This window comes from Prionailurus bengalensis, chromosome A2 (assembly GCF_016509475.1).
Source record: "Prionailurus bengalensis isolate Pbe53 chromosome A2, Fcat_Pben_1.1_paternal_pri, whole genome shotgun sequence".
Classification (NCBI taxonomy): Eukaryota; Metazoa; Chordata; class Mammalia; order Carnivora; family Felidae; genus Prionailurus; species Prionailurus bengalensis.
In genome coordinates this window covers 78034430-78050525 of record NC_057348.1, presented here as the reverse complement: position 1 = coordinate 78050525, position 16096 = coordinate 78034430, and the positions used below count along the sequence as shown (strand labels likewise).

Genomic DNA, 16096 nt, shown 5'->3' with positions numbered 1-16096 from the left:
AGTGAGCCCCCAAAAGAAAGAAGGAATAAAATTCTCTGGAAAGCCTCCTCCCCGCTCCCAAATTTTCATCTCCAGATAACAAGAATGGAGGTGTGGGAGATGTGTCTCCAAGAATCTGGAGGCTTGCCTCAGGTGCCTTTCTGGCTTGGGAGAGGTTGCCATCAGAGCTGTTTTCTGACATCACAGCAGCAGGGTGGAGGCGAGCAGGCAGCTGAGGAAAGAGGTGAGGAGAGACCAGGGTTTGAGGATGCAAACACACAGGGTGACAAGGGTCCAACCCAGGTTTGGCTCTTGGCTCCTTGCCTGGTCTGAGAACCAGGCCAGTTACTTAATCCATGGGAACTTCGGTTTCCTCACATGGGCATGATACCTGTTTGCAGGGATATCGTGAGGGACAGCAGAGATCCAGTGTGCAACATGGCAGACGTGAGCAGCCCCCGGGGAATAAGGACTATGGGGTGAGAGAAAAGTGGAGGTGTGGGTTTTAGAGGCGAGGAAAGAAGGGTGGGCGTGGCAGTTCGGACTCTGTGTGAGCACGCGAAGGAAGGTGGCCAGAAAGGAGCAGACTTCTTTCCCCCTCCCCCCCTCCTCATTCCCCCCCCCATTCCGTTTTAAGGTAATGTCAGCAAAGCTTGATTCGCTGACACGCAATGTTTCCCTGCCAGTTTCTACCTCACTGCTGGAGTAAGAGATAGCCAAGGGCTCCAAGCTTCCACTACGCTCCACGTGAATATTGTGAACATCAACGATGAAGTCCCTCGCTTTACCAGGTAGGCCTGAGGGCGTGCAGGGCTCCGTGGGCCACAGCCATCATCTCTCCCAGGCGGCCCAGCTCTCTCAGACGCATTTCATACAAGACAGAGGGATAGTTCCCCGATAGGAAGCCTCCCGGGCCTCCCCGGCCCGGAGGAGACACAAGAGACCTGAGAGCTTCAGTGTCCGCTCTCCCTGAGCCTCTGGACTGCCATCTTCCACCTTGGCTCCCCTTTCCTCTGCATCGGGGATTGTGGGTGAGCTGGGGAGGGAGGAGGGGCCAAACACGGTGCCCCTGGAGTGCAGCTGGCCACTGGGCACGTGTAAAAGGTACTTTTATAATCGACTGTTCAGCATGAATAATAGCAAGATCCTAGGGCACGCGTGGTCAGTCAAGACTCTATAAAGACCACTGGTAGAACGTTATCCTCTCTGACTGAGGAGAGGTCTCTTTCGATGATACTTAGGAGGCCTGCCCACTGTGGGGTGCTCTAAGTGTCTTCTGCCACGGGCCGGGGGGATCCAGAAAAGAGATGTGGCTGTATCTGGCAGCTCCTACTCCTGGCAGAGGTGAGGTGAGTCTGGTGCGGGGAGCCTGTGGGAATGGGTCTGCACCAGCCCAGGCATAAAGGGGAGCCCCAAGCCTGTCATAGGTAGGGTTTTAGGAGGGGAAGGTGGCATTCTGAGCTAGCATACGACCCTGCAAACAGCCTGGCTTGCTGGTTACCGGACTCTTCCTGCCCCGTTTGCTGAGGCGGGTTCCAGAGCCAGCCACAAGGAAACTGACAGAACCACCGGCCTGCTAAGTGCTAATAACTGATTTAATGGCTGTGAATAAATTCAGCTCAGGAGACTCCACCAACGAAAAGCCACTGGGCCCCAGAACTACATGGAATGCTTGCAGAAGTGTTCTGAGACTGGGAGGTATTAAGGCCACCCCATTCGCAGGCCAACCTGCTACCATTTGGCAAAACACGCCACAGTTGTGAAACTTCTGGATGCTAACCGTCTGCAGCCCTGTTGCCGGATATCAACGTGGAGGGAGCGACAGCAGATACACTCCCACATAACGCTTCCCATCAACGTCCGTTGCCAGGTTAAGCTCAGAAGGATGATGCAATGCATTTCTGCTGACGGGTTCCTCCAGGAGCACAGTACAGGCAGTTTATAAATAGCTGTGACATCCCAGCCTGGATTCAGACTCAAGTATTAGCCAACACAGCAATGCGGATTTATCAGGAACCCCCAGAGGCGGGTGACGGCCGCAGGGCCAGAGCCAACGTGTTCTGCAATGTCACCCCCACCTTCCCATCTGTGAGGTGGGGGAGCAGGCTAAGGGAATTGCAATGGGGAAAACGAGAAGTTCTCCCAAGGCGCAGAACTATCTGGTTTGGACCGTGTCTTCCAAAATAAAGCAAGTGGCCTCAGCAGAAAGAGAACATGACCTTGGCTGGTTACAGGGACCCCCAGAAATAGGTCTGGAACTCTGGTTCTCATTTTTGGAAATGCACCTGTTGGGCCCCATTCCAGACAGATAGCGTGATCTTTGTGACCATTTAAGCATTTTGTAACAAATCACTTCACTCCGTTTCAAACGGCGATCCATGGGTGTGGGTAGGGATGGGTCTGTGAGAGACTGTCCCTGGAAGCACGGGGGCAGAGTGGCTGTCCTGACTCTGGTTCCCGTGAGCCATGACCCTTCTTTCCCCCCAGACCAGTGCTAGGACCACCCATTAAGTTACTTCATTCGGAATTAACGCAATTCAGTCCTCGAACTGACTCAAGTACACGGAATTGGAATGTGACGTAGGACTGTGGAATGTGGAAACAAGTCTTCTATCTTTACCCTTTGGTGAGGTCCTGCAATCAGTACAGCCAAAGCAGGTACTGTTTGCGTTGCTGAAAGTGGCTCACCATTGTCTCCCTGGGTGGTGACAAACATCTGAATGCTTTGTGGACTCGAGATGTGTACTCTAGGATTCTGCTATTATTACAGTCGAGCACGTTATTATAAAAGTACTTGACTTCTATTTACTCTCTACATAGCAAGCACAATGCTTGTTGTTTTTTGCAGAGCACTTTACCTTAGACTTGGGCAGTCTGTCCCCTGCTGCCCATTTCTTTTGTATTTACCCACTGTCCTTTTCAACCTAGGGTCTCGCGGTGCACACGCACTCTATGCACTTACCGCAAAGTCATTTGTAACGATGAAGCCGTCTGAGGCCATCTGGGATTCATGCCCTTCCCTGTGAGTGTGGCCATTGGCCCTTGTCTCCCCCTCGTCCAGGTCCTGGTGATCTGGTGTTACAGCAGAGGAGGGTGTGGGAATGTAAGTGATATCAGAGCTTAACCCTGTCAGTGGCTGTGGGACACCTGGCTTTGCTGCTCTTGAATAGATCTCAGCTGCGGGCTGAAGGTAACACCTCCATGTTCAATGATATTTTATACCTACTTGGGTCATGGGTGCCCAGACCAAATAAACCAAAGATTTTGCCTTCTGCCAGCCTCAATATCAGGTCAGCAAAGGAGAGAATGGTGTGCCTGAGGAGCTCTGCACTCACCAATAGCCTGACTGGTTCCCTTCACAGGGACCAGATTTCCTGGAGTGCCCAGCATGGACCAGATGGGGCTGCAGAACAGGGTGTCTTAAACAACTGCACTCTTGACATTTTGAGCTGGATGCTTCCTGGGGTGGGGCTGTCCTGTGCGCTGTGGTATTCAGCAGCGTCCCTGGCCTCTACTCCCTAGATGCCAATAGCAGCCCCTCCCCCTAGTTGTGACAACCAACATAATCACCCCCAGCTGAGAACCACTGTCTTAGAAGGAAGAAGGGAGGGTAGGAGGAAGAAGATTCTCCTCCCAAGGTGTCCTCTGTCCTATGACAGGTTGGCTATCTGTGGTTGTCACCTCTGCTGTTTCCTTACGAGAATTCTTTCTCAAACTTTAAAAAAAATTTTTTTTAACGTTTATTTATTTTTGAGACAGAGAGAGACAGAGCACGAACAGGGGAGGGTCAGAGAGAGGGAGACACAGAATCTGAAACAGGCTCCAGGCTCTGAGCTGTCAGCACAGAGCCCAACACAGGGCTCGAACTCACGGACCGCGAGATCATGACCTGAGCCAAAGTCGGCCACTTAACCGACTGAGCCACCCCGGCGTCCCAGAATTCTTTCTCAAACTTTAAAGTGCATACAAATCCCCAGGCATCTTGTGAAAATGCAGATCTCGATTCAGTGGTCTGCAGCTGGCCCGAGTTCTGCATTCAGATCCAGAATCCCCAGGGAGCCTGTGGACTGTGCAGTGACCACACGTTAAGAAGCAGAGGCAAGGTAGCACAGAGGTCCTCGCAATCTCTTTGTTGGAAGTTAACGGAACCCACTCAGAGTAACCAAAGAAAAAAACAGAACACCTTAGAAACAGGGACTCTCACATAACGGACGTAGGGGCTTTGGGAGCTGGGGCTACCTCCTTCTCCCCTCTGGCTCCGGTTTTGTTTCCTGCCCCTTGCCCCTCACACCCCACCTAGCTATTCCTGACCCATCAGTAGGCCACCCCCAGATTCACTGAGAAGGGGGTCAGGCAAGTAAATGGATCAATGGGCAGCCTCCATGAGCCATTGGGAGGGGAGAGGTGGAGAGCACTGGGGTGGCCTCTTGGCCTAAACAAGATTACTGTCCCCCCAACAATGGGGAGCACCAACAGGAGGTCACCTTGGGAATGTTGTCGGGGGTGGGGGGCAGGCTCAGGACTCAGGAGGAAGCCCCGGTGAGGGAGAGCCTGGTTGCAGCCTCTCTCTGCCTGCCTCTGATGCTGGCTGAAGGATCCCTCTCCTTCCTCTTCCCTCTGGTCCCATCTACTCTACAGAGAGGATGAGACAGAACCAAAGAAAAATTCTGAGCTCATGAAATGAATGCGATCATTTAAACCTGAAATATAGAGTTCCCCTCTAAAGGAAGATCCCACGTGGGAAAATCCTAACTTACAAAACTGGTAAATCAGAGGTGATTATTTGCCCCACTGAAATGATTTCCCTCGGCAAAAAGATTTCCTGCAGGGTTATTCCAAACAATAAACCTTCCTTGGTGCATTCAAAATTACTCAATGTACCCAAGTTGTGTAGTTAAAGCCTTGAACCTCTCTGTCTTATTATCAGCCTTTTCCAAAGACAGTGGGAGTCTGAGGAAGATGGGCGGGTTGGCGGTTTGGTGGTATCTTGTAAGAAGTCATCCATGGAGGACAAGTGCACTGACCTTGGCTTCTGCCAGAGGGGGGCTCATTCCTCCGTTCAGAGACCTGACCTTAAGATAAATGCAACTCAGAAAGGTGCACAAGTTCTGTATGTAAATTCTGCCTCCTCAGGCAAAAAAAGGTGGGGTGGGGGGGTGCCTGGGTGGCTCAGTAGGTTAAGTGTCCGACTTCTGCTCAGGTCATGATCTCACAGTTCATGAATTCGAGCCACGTGTAGGACTCTGTGCTGACCGCTCGGAGCCTGGAGCTTGCTTCGGATTCTGTGTCTCCCTCTCTCTCTGCCCCTCCCCTGCTTTCACTCTGTCTCTCTCCCTCTCTCAAAAATAAACACTAAAAAAAATTATTTAAAAAATACCAAAAAGACAAAGAAAAAATAAAAAGCGTTTGCAGTTTATTATCACAGCTTCCTGTGCCAGCCATAGGGTCGGAGTCAGGAATCTGTTAGCTGTGGACATTGTGTCCAGATGGATTTCGTAAAATAATTCAGGGAGCTTTTGCACAAGAATTGCAGAAGGAGAGAAGATGGCTGGATAGGCCAACTATCCTTATTGCGAAAGATGTTAATGCCCCGGCTGATCTGAAAAGGCATCAAGCGTGCGCGGAGTCAGAGGCCGAGGCCACTGTAAATGGTTGCAGTAACAGCGTGGCACTTTCTTCGCATCCACAGGGACGGGAGCTCTGGAAATACAAAAGCCGGCCACCCCTCCTTTCAGCTGCTGAGTTCTCTTTCTGAGTGAGCAGATGCAAGTTCAAAAGCTCAGTGCTATATTTAGCACTAACCAAAATACCCACCTCCCAGACTCCTCCCTCCCGTGCCCCTGAAAATTAGCTGTGTCTGCTGTACTTCTGCTCCAGCCCAGCACGAGTGTACTCGATTCCCGAGGAGCTGGATGCGGGCACCATTGTGGCCAATATCACAGCTGAGGACCCCGATGATAAAGGTTCTACCGGCTTCCTTCTCTACAGCATCACCACTGCTAACAGCTATTTCGTGATCAACCAGTGTAAGTCACACACACACACACACACACACACACACACACTCATTCACCTTTCTGTGCATCTTTAATCTAGCCATTTGGATTGTTTTACAAATATTTTATCTGTCTTTTGGTCTGGGGCATGCCTTTCTGTCTGGAGTATTATAACTTACCAGGGCAATAGGTGTATTAAAAGCAGCTGGCAGAGGGGCCGGGGACTCTGAATGGGGGCCCCAGGGTGGCCGGCTATATCACATCACTACTTCACCGTTGAAGCAGGTGGGTATCTAACAATGGATGAGTGCACTCTCCTGAGGGTACCTTGAAGTCTTCTGAAAAGAGAATCCACATCAGCACTGTCCAAAATAAATAGAGTGGAAGCCCACGAATGTAATTTTTTTAATGTTTATCTTTTGAGAGAGAGTGCAAGCAAGGGAGGGGCAGAGAGAGGGGGACAGAGAGAGGATCCCAAGCAGGCTCCAAGTCATCAGTACAGAGCTTGATGCAGGGCTCGCACTCATGAACTGTGACATCATGACCTGAGCTGAAACCAGCAGTTGGATGCTTAACTGACTGAGCCACCCAGGTGCCCCTGCCCACATATGTAATTTTAAAGTTCAGTAGCCACATGTTTAAAAAGTAAAAATAAACAGGTGAAACGAACTTTCATAAGGCATTTTATGGAACCCAACACATCCAAAATATTGTCATTAACATGTAACTAATATTTTAGAGTTACTTGTGGCATATTTAACATGATCATTTGTTGTACCGAGTCTTTAAAGCATTTTGTACTTACCACACATTGCAATTTGGACTAGCCACATTTCAAGTGCTAAAGAGCCACATGTGGCTAGTGGTTACCATGTTGGACTGCATCAATCTAGATCAATCTCCTGGGTTGCTGGGAGTTACTTTCCCATCTAAACATGTCAGTGTGGAGAAGGAGAGTTTCCCCCTCCTGTGTTAGCCATCTTTTATTGGGGTCTTAGCATACACGTATTCCATCTTAAGAACTCAACACAGCAAGTCGATACGCTATCATAATCCACACTTCGTAGATGAGGAAATTAAAGCTTAGAGAGAGACTTGGGCAGGGTAAGTGACTTGTCCAAGGCCTCACAGCTTGTGGGTTGTGAAGCAGAGATACAGACAGACCAAAGGCTGTGGCTCCAGAGCCCCCCTCCTAGGCTACACCACCTCTTAAGCTTCTATCACATCCTTCCAAAGGACTTCACTTTACATGATTTTGTGGAGCCCAGCATCAGACAATCCCAGAAACACAATGTGCTATTTGCCACATAGGCTTTACAGCAAAGGATGTCTGGTCCTAGGAGAGGCAGGCCAAGGCAATAATTGTGCCTTATCTCTGAAAACTTTCTAGTGTCCTGTCATCAAGGACCTCACTTGTCTGATGGTATAGCGATGAACAACCATGGCTTAGAATTCTGTTCACTCTAGTATTGCAAATGCAATGTTTAACAAACGCAGTGGGTTTTTGGAGTGTATTAAGACTCTGAAATAAAAATTAAAACAAAAAAAGTCCTTGAGTTCAAGCCCCGCATCAGGCTCTGTGCTGATGGCTCAGAGCCTGGAGCCTGTTTCAGATTCTGTGTCTCCCTGTCTCTGACCCTCCCCCCATTCATGCTGTGTCTCTCTCTGTCTCAAAAATAAACGTTAAAAAAAAAAAGGAAAAAAAAAAAAAGACTCTGGTCGCAAGTAACAGAAACGAAAGCAAGCCAAGCCAAGCTCGAGGGAAAAAAAAAAAAAAAAGGTAGGGGACACATATCAGCAGGACCCCGGGTAGCTCATGAGGCACAGGAAAGGTGTGAACCGACTCTGCCCCGACCACCCTTGCAGCTAGCGTTCTGGTCTCTGACCTGTAACTCCCCTGTTAGCCTGACTTGTGTCTCTCTGTTACACATTCCCCAGTAAGAGAACTAGTGGGTCAAACTGGAGTCAGCTGGTCTGGTCAGCTATAGGTAAGGAACAGCTGCCAGGGGCCCAACCCTGAAGTTAGAGGTGAAAAGTTCTAGAAGGGTCAGGCTAAGCACCCCGATCAATGTCTAATCCAGGAACTTACATGAGTTTGTAAACACGTGTTTGTACAAAGGGTATTCTCCATGCAAGCCAGTCCTCCTATCACAATGATCATTCCAATCGCCTTCAAGTGTCCAAAGAGTGATGTCCTTGCATTTGCCTCCTTAGTGACCGGTACGATCCAAGTGGCCCACAGGCTAGACCGAGATGCAGGTCAATTAAGACAAAATCCCACCATTTCTCTGGAAGTTCTGGTGAAGGACAGACCCTCGGGGGGTCAAGAGAATCGCATGCAGATAACCTTCGTTGTGGAAGACATTAATGACAACGCTCCTACGTGCACCAAGTTCACCTTCAGGTAGTCACGTGCGGGGCGGCTCCCCTCTTTGGTGGTCCTCAAACTTGTGGCTTCTCTGACAGGAATCAAAGAATCATGGGCACCTGGGACAGGCCTCAAGAACGTAAGCCAACATACTTGAGGTGTCTGATTTAATTGATAGGTTTTTCTTTCTTGATCCTTTTTTTCTTCCTTCTCTTTATTTTCTCTCTTTTTCATTGATTCCTTCCTCCACTTTTGTACTCTGGCCAAAAAAAAAAAAAAAAAAAAAAAAAAAAAAAATTCTTGCTCTCTTCTATAGCGTGTTCACCTTCTTTGGTGAAAAGTACCACGGGGATTTGTGAGACCCTCTCTGGAGTGTGCCTTTCTTTATTTTGCTTCCAGTGGCAAGACAGTGCTGTTAGCAGTTATAATAGATACTTGACACTTAGGATCAGTAGCTGGGAGCTCCCAGAGAAACACACCACTAGGAATAGGAATAAATCAAACCAAGTATTTACTTAAAACAAAACAAAGCGTCTAATTCACCTTACACAACTTAGCTGCCCATACACAAAAGGCAACCAAAAGGGGGGAAATGCAGAAACAAGTGATTTTGCACATTTTGACCTATTCTTTGTGTCACAATCTATTCAGTGTTAGTTAAAAATAAGGTCCCTTGGGGTGCCTGGGTGGCTCCGTCGGTTGAGTGTCCGACTTCAGCTCAGGTCATGATCTCACAGTTTGTGAGTTCGAGCCCCACACCGGGCTCCTTGAGGATAGTTCAGAGCCTGGAGCCTGCTTTGGATTCTGTGTCTCTCTCTCTCTGCTCCTCCCCCACTTGTGCTCTATCTCTCTCAAAAGTAAATAAACATTAAACAAATTTTTTTAAATAAAAATAAGGTCCCTTGTGTCTGGTTCAATACGCCTTTTTGAAAATGGCACTATCTCCCTACTAAGTATTTTGTCTAAATGCCATATCAGTATTCCTGGGGTTACTTGCTTCTCTGTGGCTTCTTACTTGCTAGTCTCCAGTCTTTTGGAACGATGAAGGTGGCTCCTTATGGGGGCGGGAGGGCACCTCCACAGTGACACTGGTATCTGGAGAGTGCCCTACATCTGGAGCAAGGTTCAATCACGTCCAAGCAGGTCCCCTTTTCAGAGGTCCCCACGGTGAGAGTCCTCCTCTGAGTTCATTTTGACAGATTTTGCAAGGTCACTTTTTAAGCTCCAGGTGACTTTGGACACAGATCCAATCTATAGTGTGGCCATGCAAAGGACAAAGGACCCTAGGACAAAGGGCAAAGATTGTCGAGGGTTAGCAATAGAAATATAAATAAATTCCTTTATTATGGGTATGAACGTCTCCCTGTTTTCTCCGTTGCCATGCCCAGCATGATGCTAAAATTCAGTGTGGCCTAGAGTCTGGTATCAGAACAATTAAACCCAGTTTTGGACACATCCTGCTTGCGTCTCCAGATCCAGCCTCCACACTACACCGCCCTGCTCTGTGGGGGGCTGACCCATGTGGTTAGCGCTTGGCCCCCTGTCCTGCAGCTTCTGGTTGGCCAATGGGAAGCCCTGGAATAAGGGGCAGAGTAAAGTTGGGGTATTTACCCATCTGGCTCCATGCCTGTTAGCCGGAGATGTCCCCCCACCTCCTGAAATCTCCATATCCTATAAGCCAGTCCTCTGCACAGCCATCTGTCTCTTTCCAGCTTCGGGAACTGCTCCCTCCACAGGCTCCTCTGGGCCAAGAGGTGGTAAAGGAGCTCCACTCTTACCAGCCCTGAGAGTCCTGCTCTTCCCTTGGGATTTCCATAAACCCAGTGTGTGCACCTTTGTAATAGTCCCTTTACCAAACCCTCCTAGAATTATCCTAATTTGCCATCTGCTGCCTGCTGAGGCCCCCATCAAGTCAATAATAGCCTTGACCAGGTGATAGGCTTCTATCCCAACCCTAACCTAAGAGTCTGTTTGATGGGTGGGAATGGTTGCCTTGGGTAGTTAGGGTTGTGACTTCCACACTCTCACACGCAGAAATGGAACCCACCTCTGGTAACTGAGTCTGGGCCCGGGGGATGGAGCAGAGATGACATGTGGGGTCACACTTTCTTTGAAAATTGAAATCTATGCTAGCACTCTTGGGTGGCTCTGTGCACCCGGGGGCGGGAGGATTTCCTGTCCTAATGCCCTGCCCTGCTGGGTCCTCCCTGCTCTTCTTTGCTCCGCTACCCTGAGAAGCGGAGGGTGTGGGTTGAGGCGTCAAAACTCTGAGAAGCAATGACTGCAGAGAACCACGCTGTCTCCAACCTTCCTTGTGCACTTCCTCCCCTCCTGGTGCACTTCTGCAAGCGTGTCCTGTGGCTTCCTGCAATCCAGACTCCCCGGGCATGTGGAATGACGGTTTGCAGACTGCATTCCATAGCAGCTGGCAAAACCACAATGTGAATATTCTCGACTGTCTGGGCAAGCCCATGAAGAGCTCTGTTCTTGATAATCTTGTCTCCAAATTAGCCCTGAAGGTCAATGCCAGGGAGTAACCGGACTAATGGTATTGATGACTGAAGTAGCTCTAAGCAATGTCGCTCCTCAGGGCTTGTCCAACCTGCAGGTAGCCTGTGAAAGCCAAGATGTGAGGAGGGGCCACAGAAGGGCTCCTTCTGCAGTCCCGGAGGTGGAAGTCTCTATTCCAAAAACCTGGCCCCATTTGCAAACTCCAGGGGCATCATCCACCACCTACCCTTACCACCTTCTCCACTCCCACCATGCCAGAGCACCCGGGCGGGTCAAAACCACACAGAACAGGACGGTGCAGCCACCAGCTCTGACAACACATGTCCCTGAAGATTTATTCCTTCTTCAGGGCTCTTGGCATGGTCCCGGCAGGGGAGTCTGGGAGAGCAGGTAGAAGAGAGTGGGAGGGCGCCAGTATGCAGTGGGTCTGAGGTAGGTGGCTGTGTGCCCAGCCCCCGGCCGCCCCCCTGGGTCACACGGTCCCCGCAGGCTCTCTGGCCGGCCTAGAGATGGAGATAGCCCTTAGCGCTGAGGCCCCTGCGGCTTTCCCAGGCTGGTGATGAATGAGCCCTGGGCCGGGAGGAGGCATCAAAGGCGCCGTGACAGCCCCCGCTCTGGTTGTAAATTGTCCTGCGCTTGGCTGAAGGCGCTTCGCAAGCGGTTTGTGAGCCAGAGGCGGAGAAGGTCAGCACACTCTGCCGCTGGGCCAGTCACCTTTGCGTGGGAAGGGAACGTGGTCAGATGGCTGGGAGGGAGGGCAGCCGGCCTTTGAGGCAGGGCTTGATGAATGAGGGGGAAGCGGCTTTCCAAGTCACGCTTTTGGGGGAAAAATTCTGACCGTCAGGGAAGAATGAAAACACGCTAGGCAGCCCTGAGAGGCGGAGTGCATGACAGGTCTGGCTTCGGGATCCTGGATTCCTTGGATGATGCATCACCTTGGCTTCCAGAGAGTTGGAATCGAGGTCCAGATCCCCAAACTGTCTGTGGGCCTGGAGATTCACTGATGGGCCTTAAATAGAATTTACTAACACAGACAATAGAGAAGCATGCCTGCCTGGACCAGCTTTGTTGGACAGGTCTTGAAACCACTCTGAACCACTCTTTCTTCACCTGTAAAATGGAGACAAGAATCCAAAGCTCTTGAAGGTCAGAGAATTAGAGATAGTGTTTTTTTGTTTGTTTTTTCAGTTTTGGTTTTTGGGTTTTTTTAAAAACCTTTTTTTTAATGTTTATTTGTTTTGAGAGAGAGAGAGAGAGAGAGAGAGAGAGAGAGAGAGTGAGCATGAGCAGGGGAGGGGCAGAGAGAGAGGGAGACACAGAATTCCAAGCAGCACAGAGCCTTATGTGGGGCTCGAGCTCACGAACTGCAAGATCATGACTTGAGCCGAAACCAAGAGTTGAACACTTAACCAACTGAGCCACCCAAGGTGCCCCTTGAGTTTTTTGTTCGTTTGTTTGTTTTGAGAGAGAAAAAGACAAAGAGAGAATCTTAAGCAGGCTCCGCACCCATCATGGAGCCCCACACAGGGCTAAATCTCACCACTCTGAGATCATGACCTGAGCTGAAATCAAGAGTCCAATGCTTAACTGACTGAGCCCTTCAGGCATCCCTAGAGATACTGTTTTTAAATTGCTTGTTATGATACAGTATATAGTTGGTGTTTAATAAGTGATACCTATTCTAAGCACTTATGAATAAAACTATGACTTTGTACAGTCAAGATAGGAATGAAAATATTTGGACCCCAATTCTGCTGAAACAGAGGTTGTCTTTGCCAAAGATGCACCTGTCAGAAAAAAATGCTTTCCAGGAAATAAGCCCAGTTATCCTCAACAGCCCCAAACCATCCTTGCTGTCAGATGTTTCTCTTCAGACGTCTGTTGAGCCCAGATCCCACATTAGATGCCATTAAGAGATGATGTGGGGGAGCCTGGGTGGCTCAGTCGGTTGAGCATCTGGCCTCGGCTCAGGTCATGATCTCTCAGTTCGTGAATTCGAGCCCCATGTTGGGCTCTGTGCTGACAGCTCAGAGCCAGAGTCTGTTTCAGATTCTGTGTCTCCCTCTCTCTCTGTCCCTCTGTCCCTCCCCACTCATTCTCTCTCTCTCTCTCTCTCTCTCTCTCAAATAAATAAATAAAAACTTCAATTAAAAAACACCCCTAGGGGGGCGCCTGGGTGGCGCAGTCGGTTAAGCGTCCGACTTCAGCCAGGTCACGATCTCGCGGTCTGTGAGTTCGAGCCCCGCGTCGGGCTCTGGGCTGATGGCTCAGAGCCTGGAACCTGCTTCCGATTCTGTGTCTCCCTCTCTCTCTGCCCCTCCCCCGTTCATGCTCTGTCTCTCTCTGTCCCAAAAAATAAATAAATGTTGAAAAAAAAATTAAAAAAAAAAAAAAAACACCCCTAGGGGCCTGGGTGGCTCAGTCAGTTAAGCACCTGACCTTGGCTCAGGTCATGATCTCACCACTCATGAGTTCGAGCCCCGTGTTGGGCTCTGTGCTGAAAGCTCAGAGCCTGGAGCCTGCTTCCAGTTCTGTGTCTCCCTCTCTCTCTGCCCCTCTCCCACTCATGCTCTGTCTTTTTCTCTCAAAAATAAATGAACGTTAAAAAAAATTAAAAAAAAAAAAAGAACACTTCTAGGGGCACCTGGGTGCCTCAGTCAGTTAAGTGTCTGACTTTGGCTCAGGTCATGATCTTGCGGTCTGTGAGTTCGAGCCCCGTGTCAGGCTCTGTGCTGATAGCTCAGAGGCTGGAGCCTGCTTTGGATTCTGTGTCTCATCTCTCTCTGTCCCCACTCCTGCTCATGCTCTGTCTCTCTCTCTCTCTCAAAAATAACTAAACATTAAAAAAAAAAAACACACTTCTATTGGGTGAATGATACTAAGGTGTTAGGAGATGCTTTTAGGACATCAGAGGTATTAGAACACAGGTGGCAGAATACCCAATTTTCAAATCGTGGGAAGTGAGGCATGCAGGGGTCCAGGATTCTCCCTAACTGGGTCATAAACCCCTGGCAGGCAGGACAGAATTTCTATTTCCCTATTATTCTTCTTCACAGCTGCGCTAGTCTCCTGGGTCAACATTCATTCATCCAACAAACATTAGTGAGCATGCCAAGAACAAAGCAGACAGAGGTCCCTGTCCTCATGGAGCTTACTTTCCAGGAGGGGAAATAGGAGATAAACAGGATAAATAAATAACCATGTAGTGTATTGGAAAACGATCACGCTAAGGACGAAAAATGAAAGAGGGGAACAGGAAAGGGAGCAAGGGGTGGGAGAGGCTGACATTTCAGAGAGGGTCACCAGGGTGGCCTCCTGAGAAGGTGACACTGATTGGAGACTAAAGGAAGTGCACATGTGAGCCATTTGGACATGTGGGAAGAAGGGCATTGTGAAGCTAGTGGGATGGCCTGAGGCCAGAGCATGGGGAGAGTTCGAGGACCACCAGGAAGCCCAAGGTGGGAGCAGACAAGGAGCCTTTGAGCAGATGAGCTCAGACAGGTAAGGCAAGGCAGGGGCGCACATTGGGAAGAGCCCCCTAGATCAAAGTGAGGACTTGGAGTGAAATGAGAAGCCGTGTGGGATTTAGGAGCAGAGGAGTGAGGTGACCTGACATTTTAACAGGATCCCTCCGGCTGCTGTGTTAAGAATAGTCTGAAAGGAGGGAAGGGCAGAGCAGGCAACCCATTAGGCGGTAACCACAATGACTGCGGACTGGCTTTGAACGGAAATTAAAGCAGAGGTGTCTAGCCCAGGGCCCCTGTCAGGAGCAACACTCAATCACCATTTGTTGGGGGAAAATATTGAATCGTGTCTTTTCGCCAGCATTATGGTGCCTGAAAGAGCAGCCAAGGGGACGTCGCTCCTGGACCTGAACAAGTTCTGCTCTGACGATGACAGCGAAGCACCAAACAACCGATTCAACTTCAGCTCGCCATCTGGAGTGGGGGTTAGCGGCAGATTTTCACAGGATCCAGCTGGCTCTGGGAAAATCGTGGTCAGTTCATGGTCGTTGCCTCATTGAAAGGGCATCGGGGGAGCTGGTGTGATATGCCTAGTGCTTTTGCTGCCCCGTAGAGAGCAATTTCCAAGGTAACTCCCTCTCGAAGCGACGGTAACCGGTAACCGACAAACTTAATAGTGACTCTGGTTTCCCCATTTGCTCTTTATTTTACCCAAGTTCCGGGAATCATTTGTTATGCATAGTTGTGCCTGGGGTGCTAAGGACTGGATTCTTTCCTGAGATTGCAATTTGGCATGTCTGTTCAGTGCGGTGCTTGCAGTCACATTAGAGCCCTCTGGGCTTGTGCACTTTTGTTTCCTTGAGTGCCCGTCTCTGGCCCAGAGAGGTGTGAGGGGAGAGAAAGCCAGCCCAGGGCCCTGAGTGTATCTTGCCAAATTCAGCATCGTGCAACCATTGGATATCCAACAGAGAATGAGGAAATGGGGGTGTGTAGGTGCCCCACTCCACAGCGTCTCCACAGGGGCAGAAGCAGAATTGGAAGACAGACGGCCGGCCGTAAAAAGCGGGTCTCAATGAGCTGTGCACCTTTCCCTACAGGGCTCCTGCCAGAGGGTGACGGGGAAGGAGAGGAAAGTGGCAGGCAGAAGAAGGTGGGGGCGTGGTCTGGGAGTAGGGGGAGGTCTTTGCCTCAGAGATAGAGCCTCAGGGAGGAGAACAGGCAGCCCCCAGGCATCCTGTCTCCACCTCTCATCCCAAGCCCTTGTTCCACCCCCAAGAAAGTCTTACCAATTTAATGCACACGTGTCAGCTGAGAGATAATTTCTACTTTTTTCTGTTTAGGAAATTAATACATCTTCACTGTAGAATGTAGAAAACACAAATGGCATTACCATTCAGTGATAGCCACTACTAACATTTTGATATATTACCCTCTTGTCTTCTCCGTGCATAGATTTTATGTATATTCCATAAACATTTCATTTATTTATTTGTTTAGTTTATTTATTTACTTTGAAAGAGAAAGAGCACACACACAAGCAGAAAAGGGGCAGAGAGAGAGAGAGAATGAGAGAGAGAGAATGAGAGACTCTCAAGCAGGCTCCACACTGTCAGCACAGAGCCCGATGTGGGGCTCAAACCCGTGAACCATGAGATCATGACCTGAGCTGAAATCAAGAGTCGGACGCTTAACCTGCTGAAGCCACCCGGGCACCCCAGCTGCATAAATATTTCAAATGATGGAAACATCCCTGCATATGGGATTCTATATTGTGTTTC

General features: G+C 49.5%; 1 protein-coding gene across 1 annotated transcript in view; it reads left to right on the top strand.

The window, feature by feature from the left end:
* Positions 1 to 16096, top strand: part of CDHR3 (cadherin related family member 3) — a 71447-nt gene that overhangs the window by 36447 nt on the left and 18904 nt on the right. Inside the window, exons 6-9 of the mRNA XM_043589434.1 lie at positions 666 to 770; positions 5857 to 6005; positions 8190 to 8379; positions 14680 to 14851. Coding sequence (XP_043445369.1) covers positions 666 to 770; positions 5857 to 6005; positions 8190 to 8379; positions 14680 to 14851 — 616 coding nt within the window. The remainder of the gene's footprint in view (positions 1 to 665; positions 771 to 5856; positions 6006 to 8189; positions 8380 to 14679; positions 14852 to 16096) is intronic.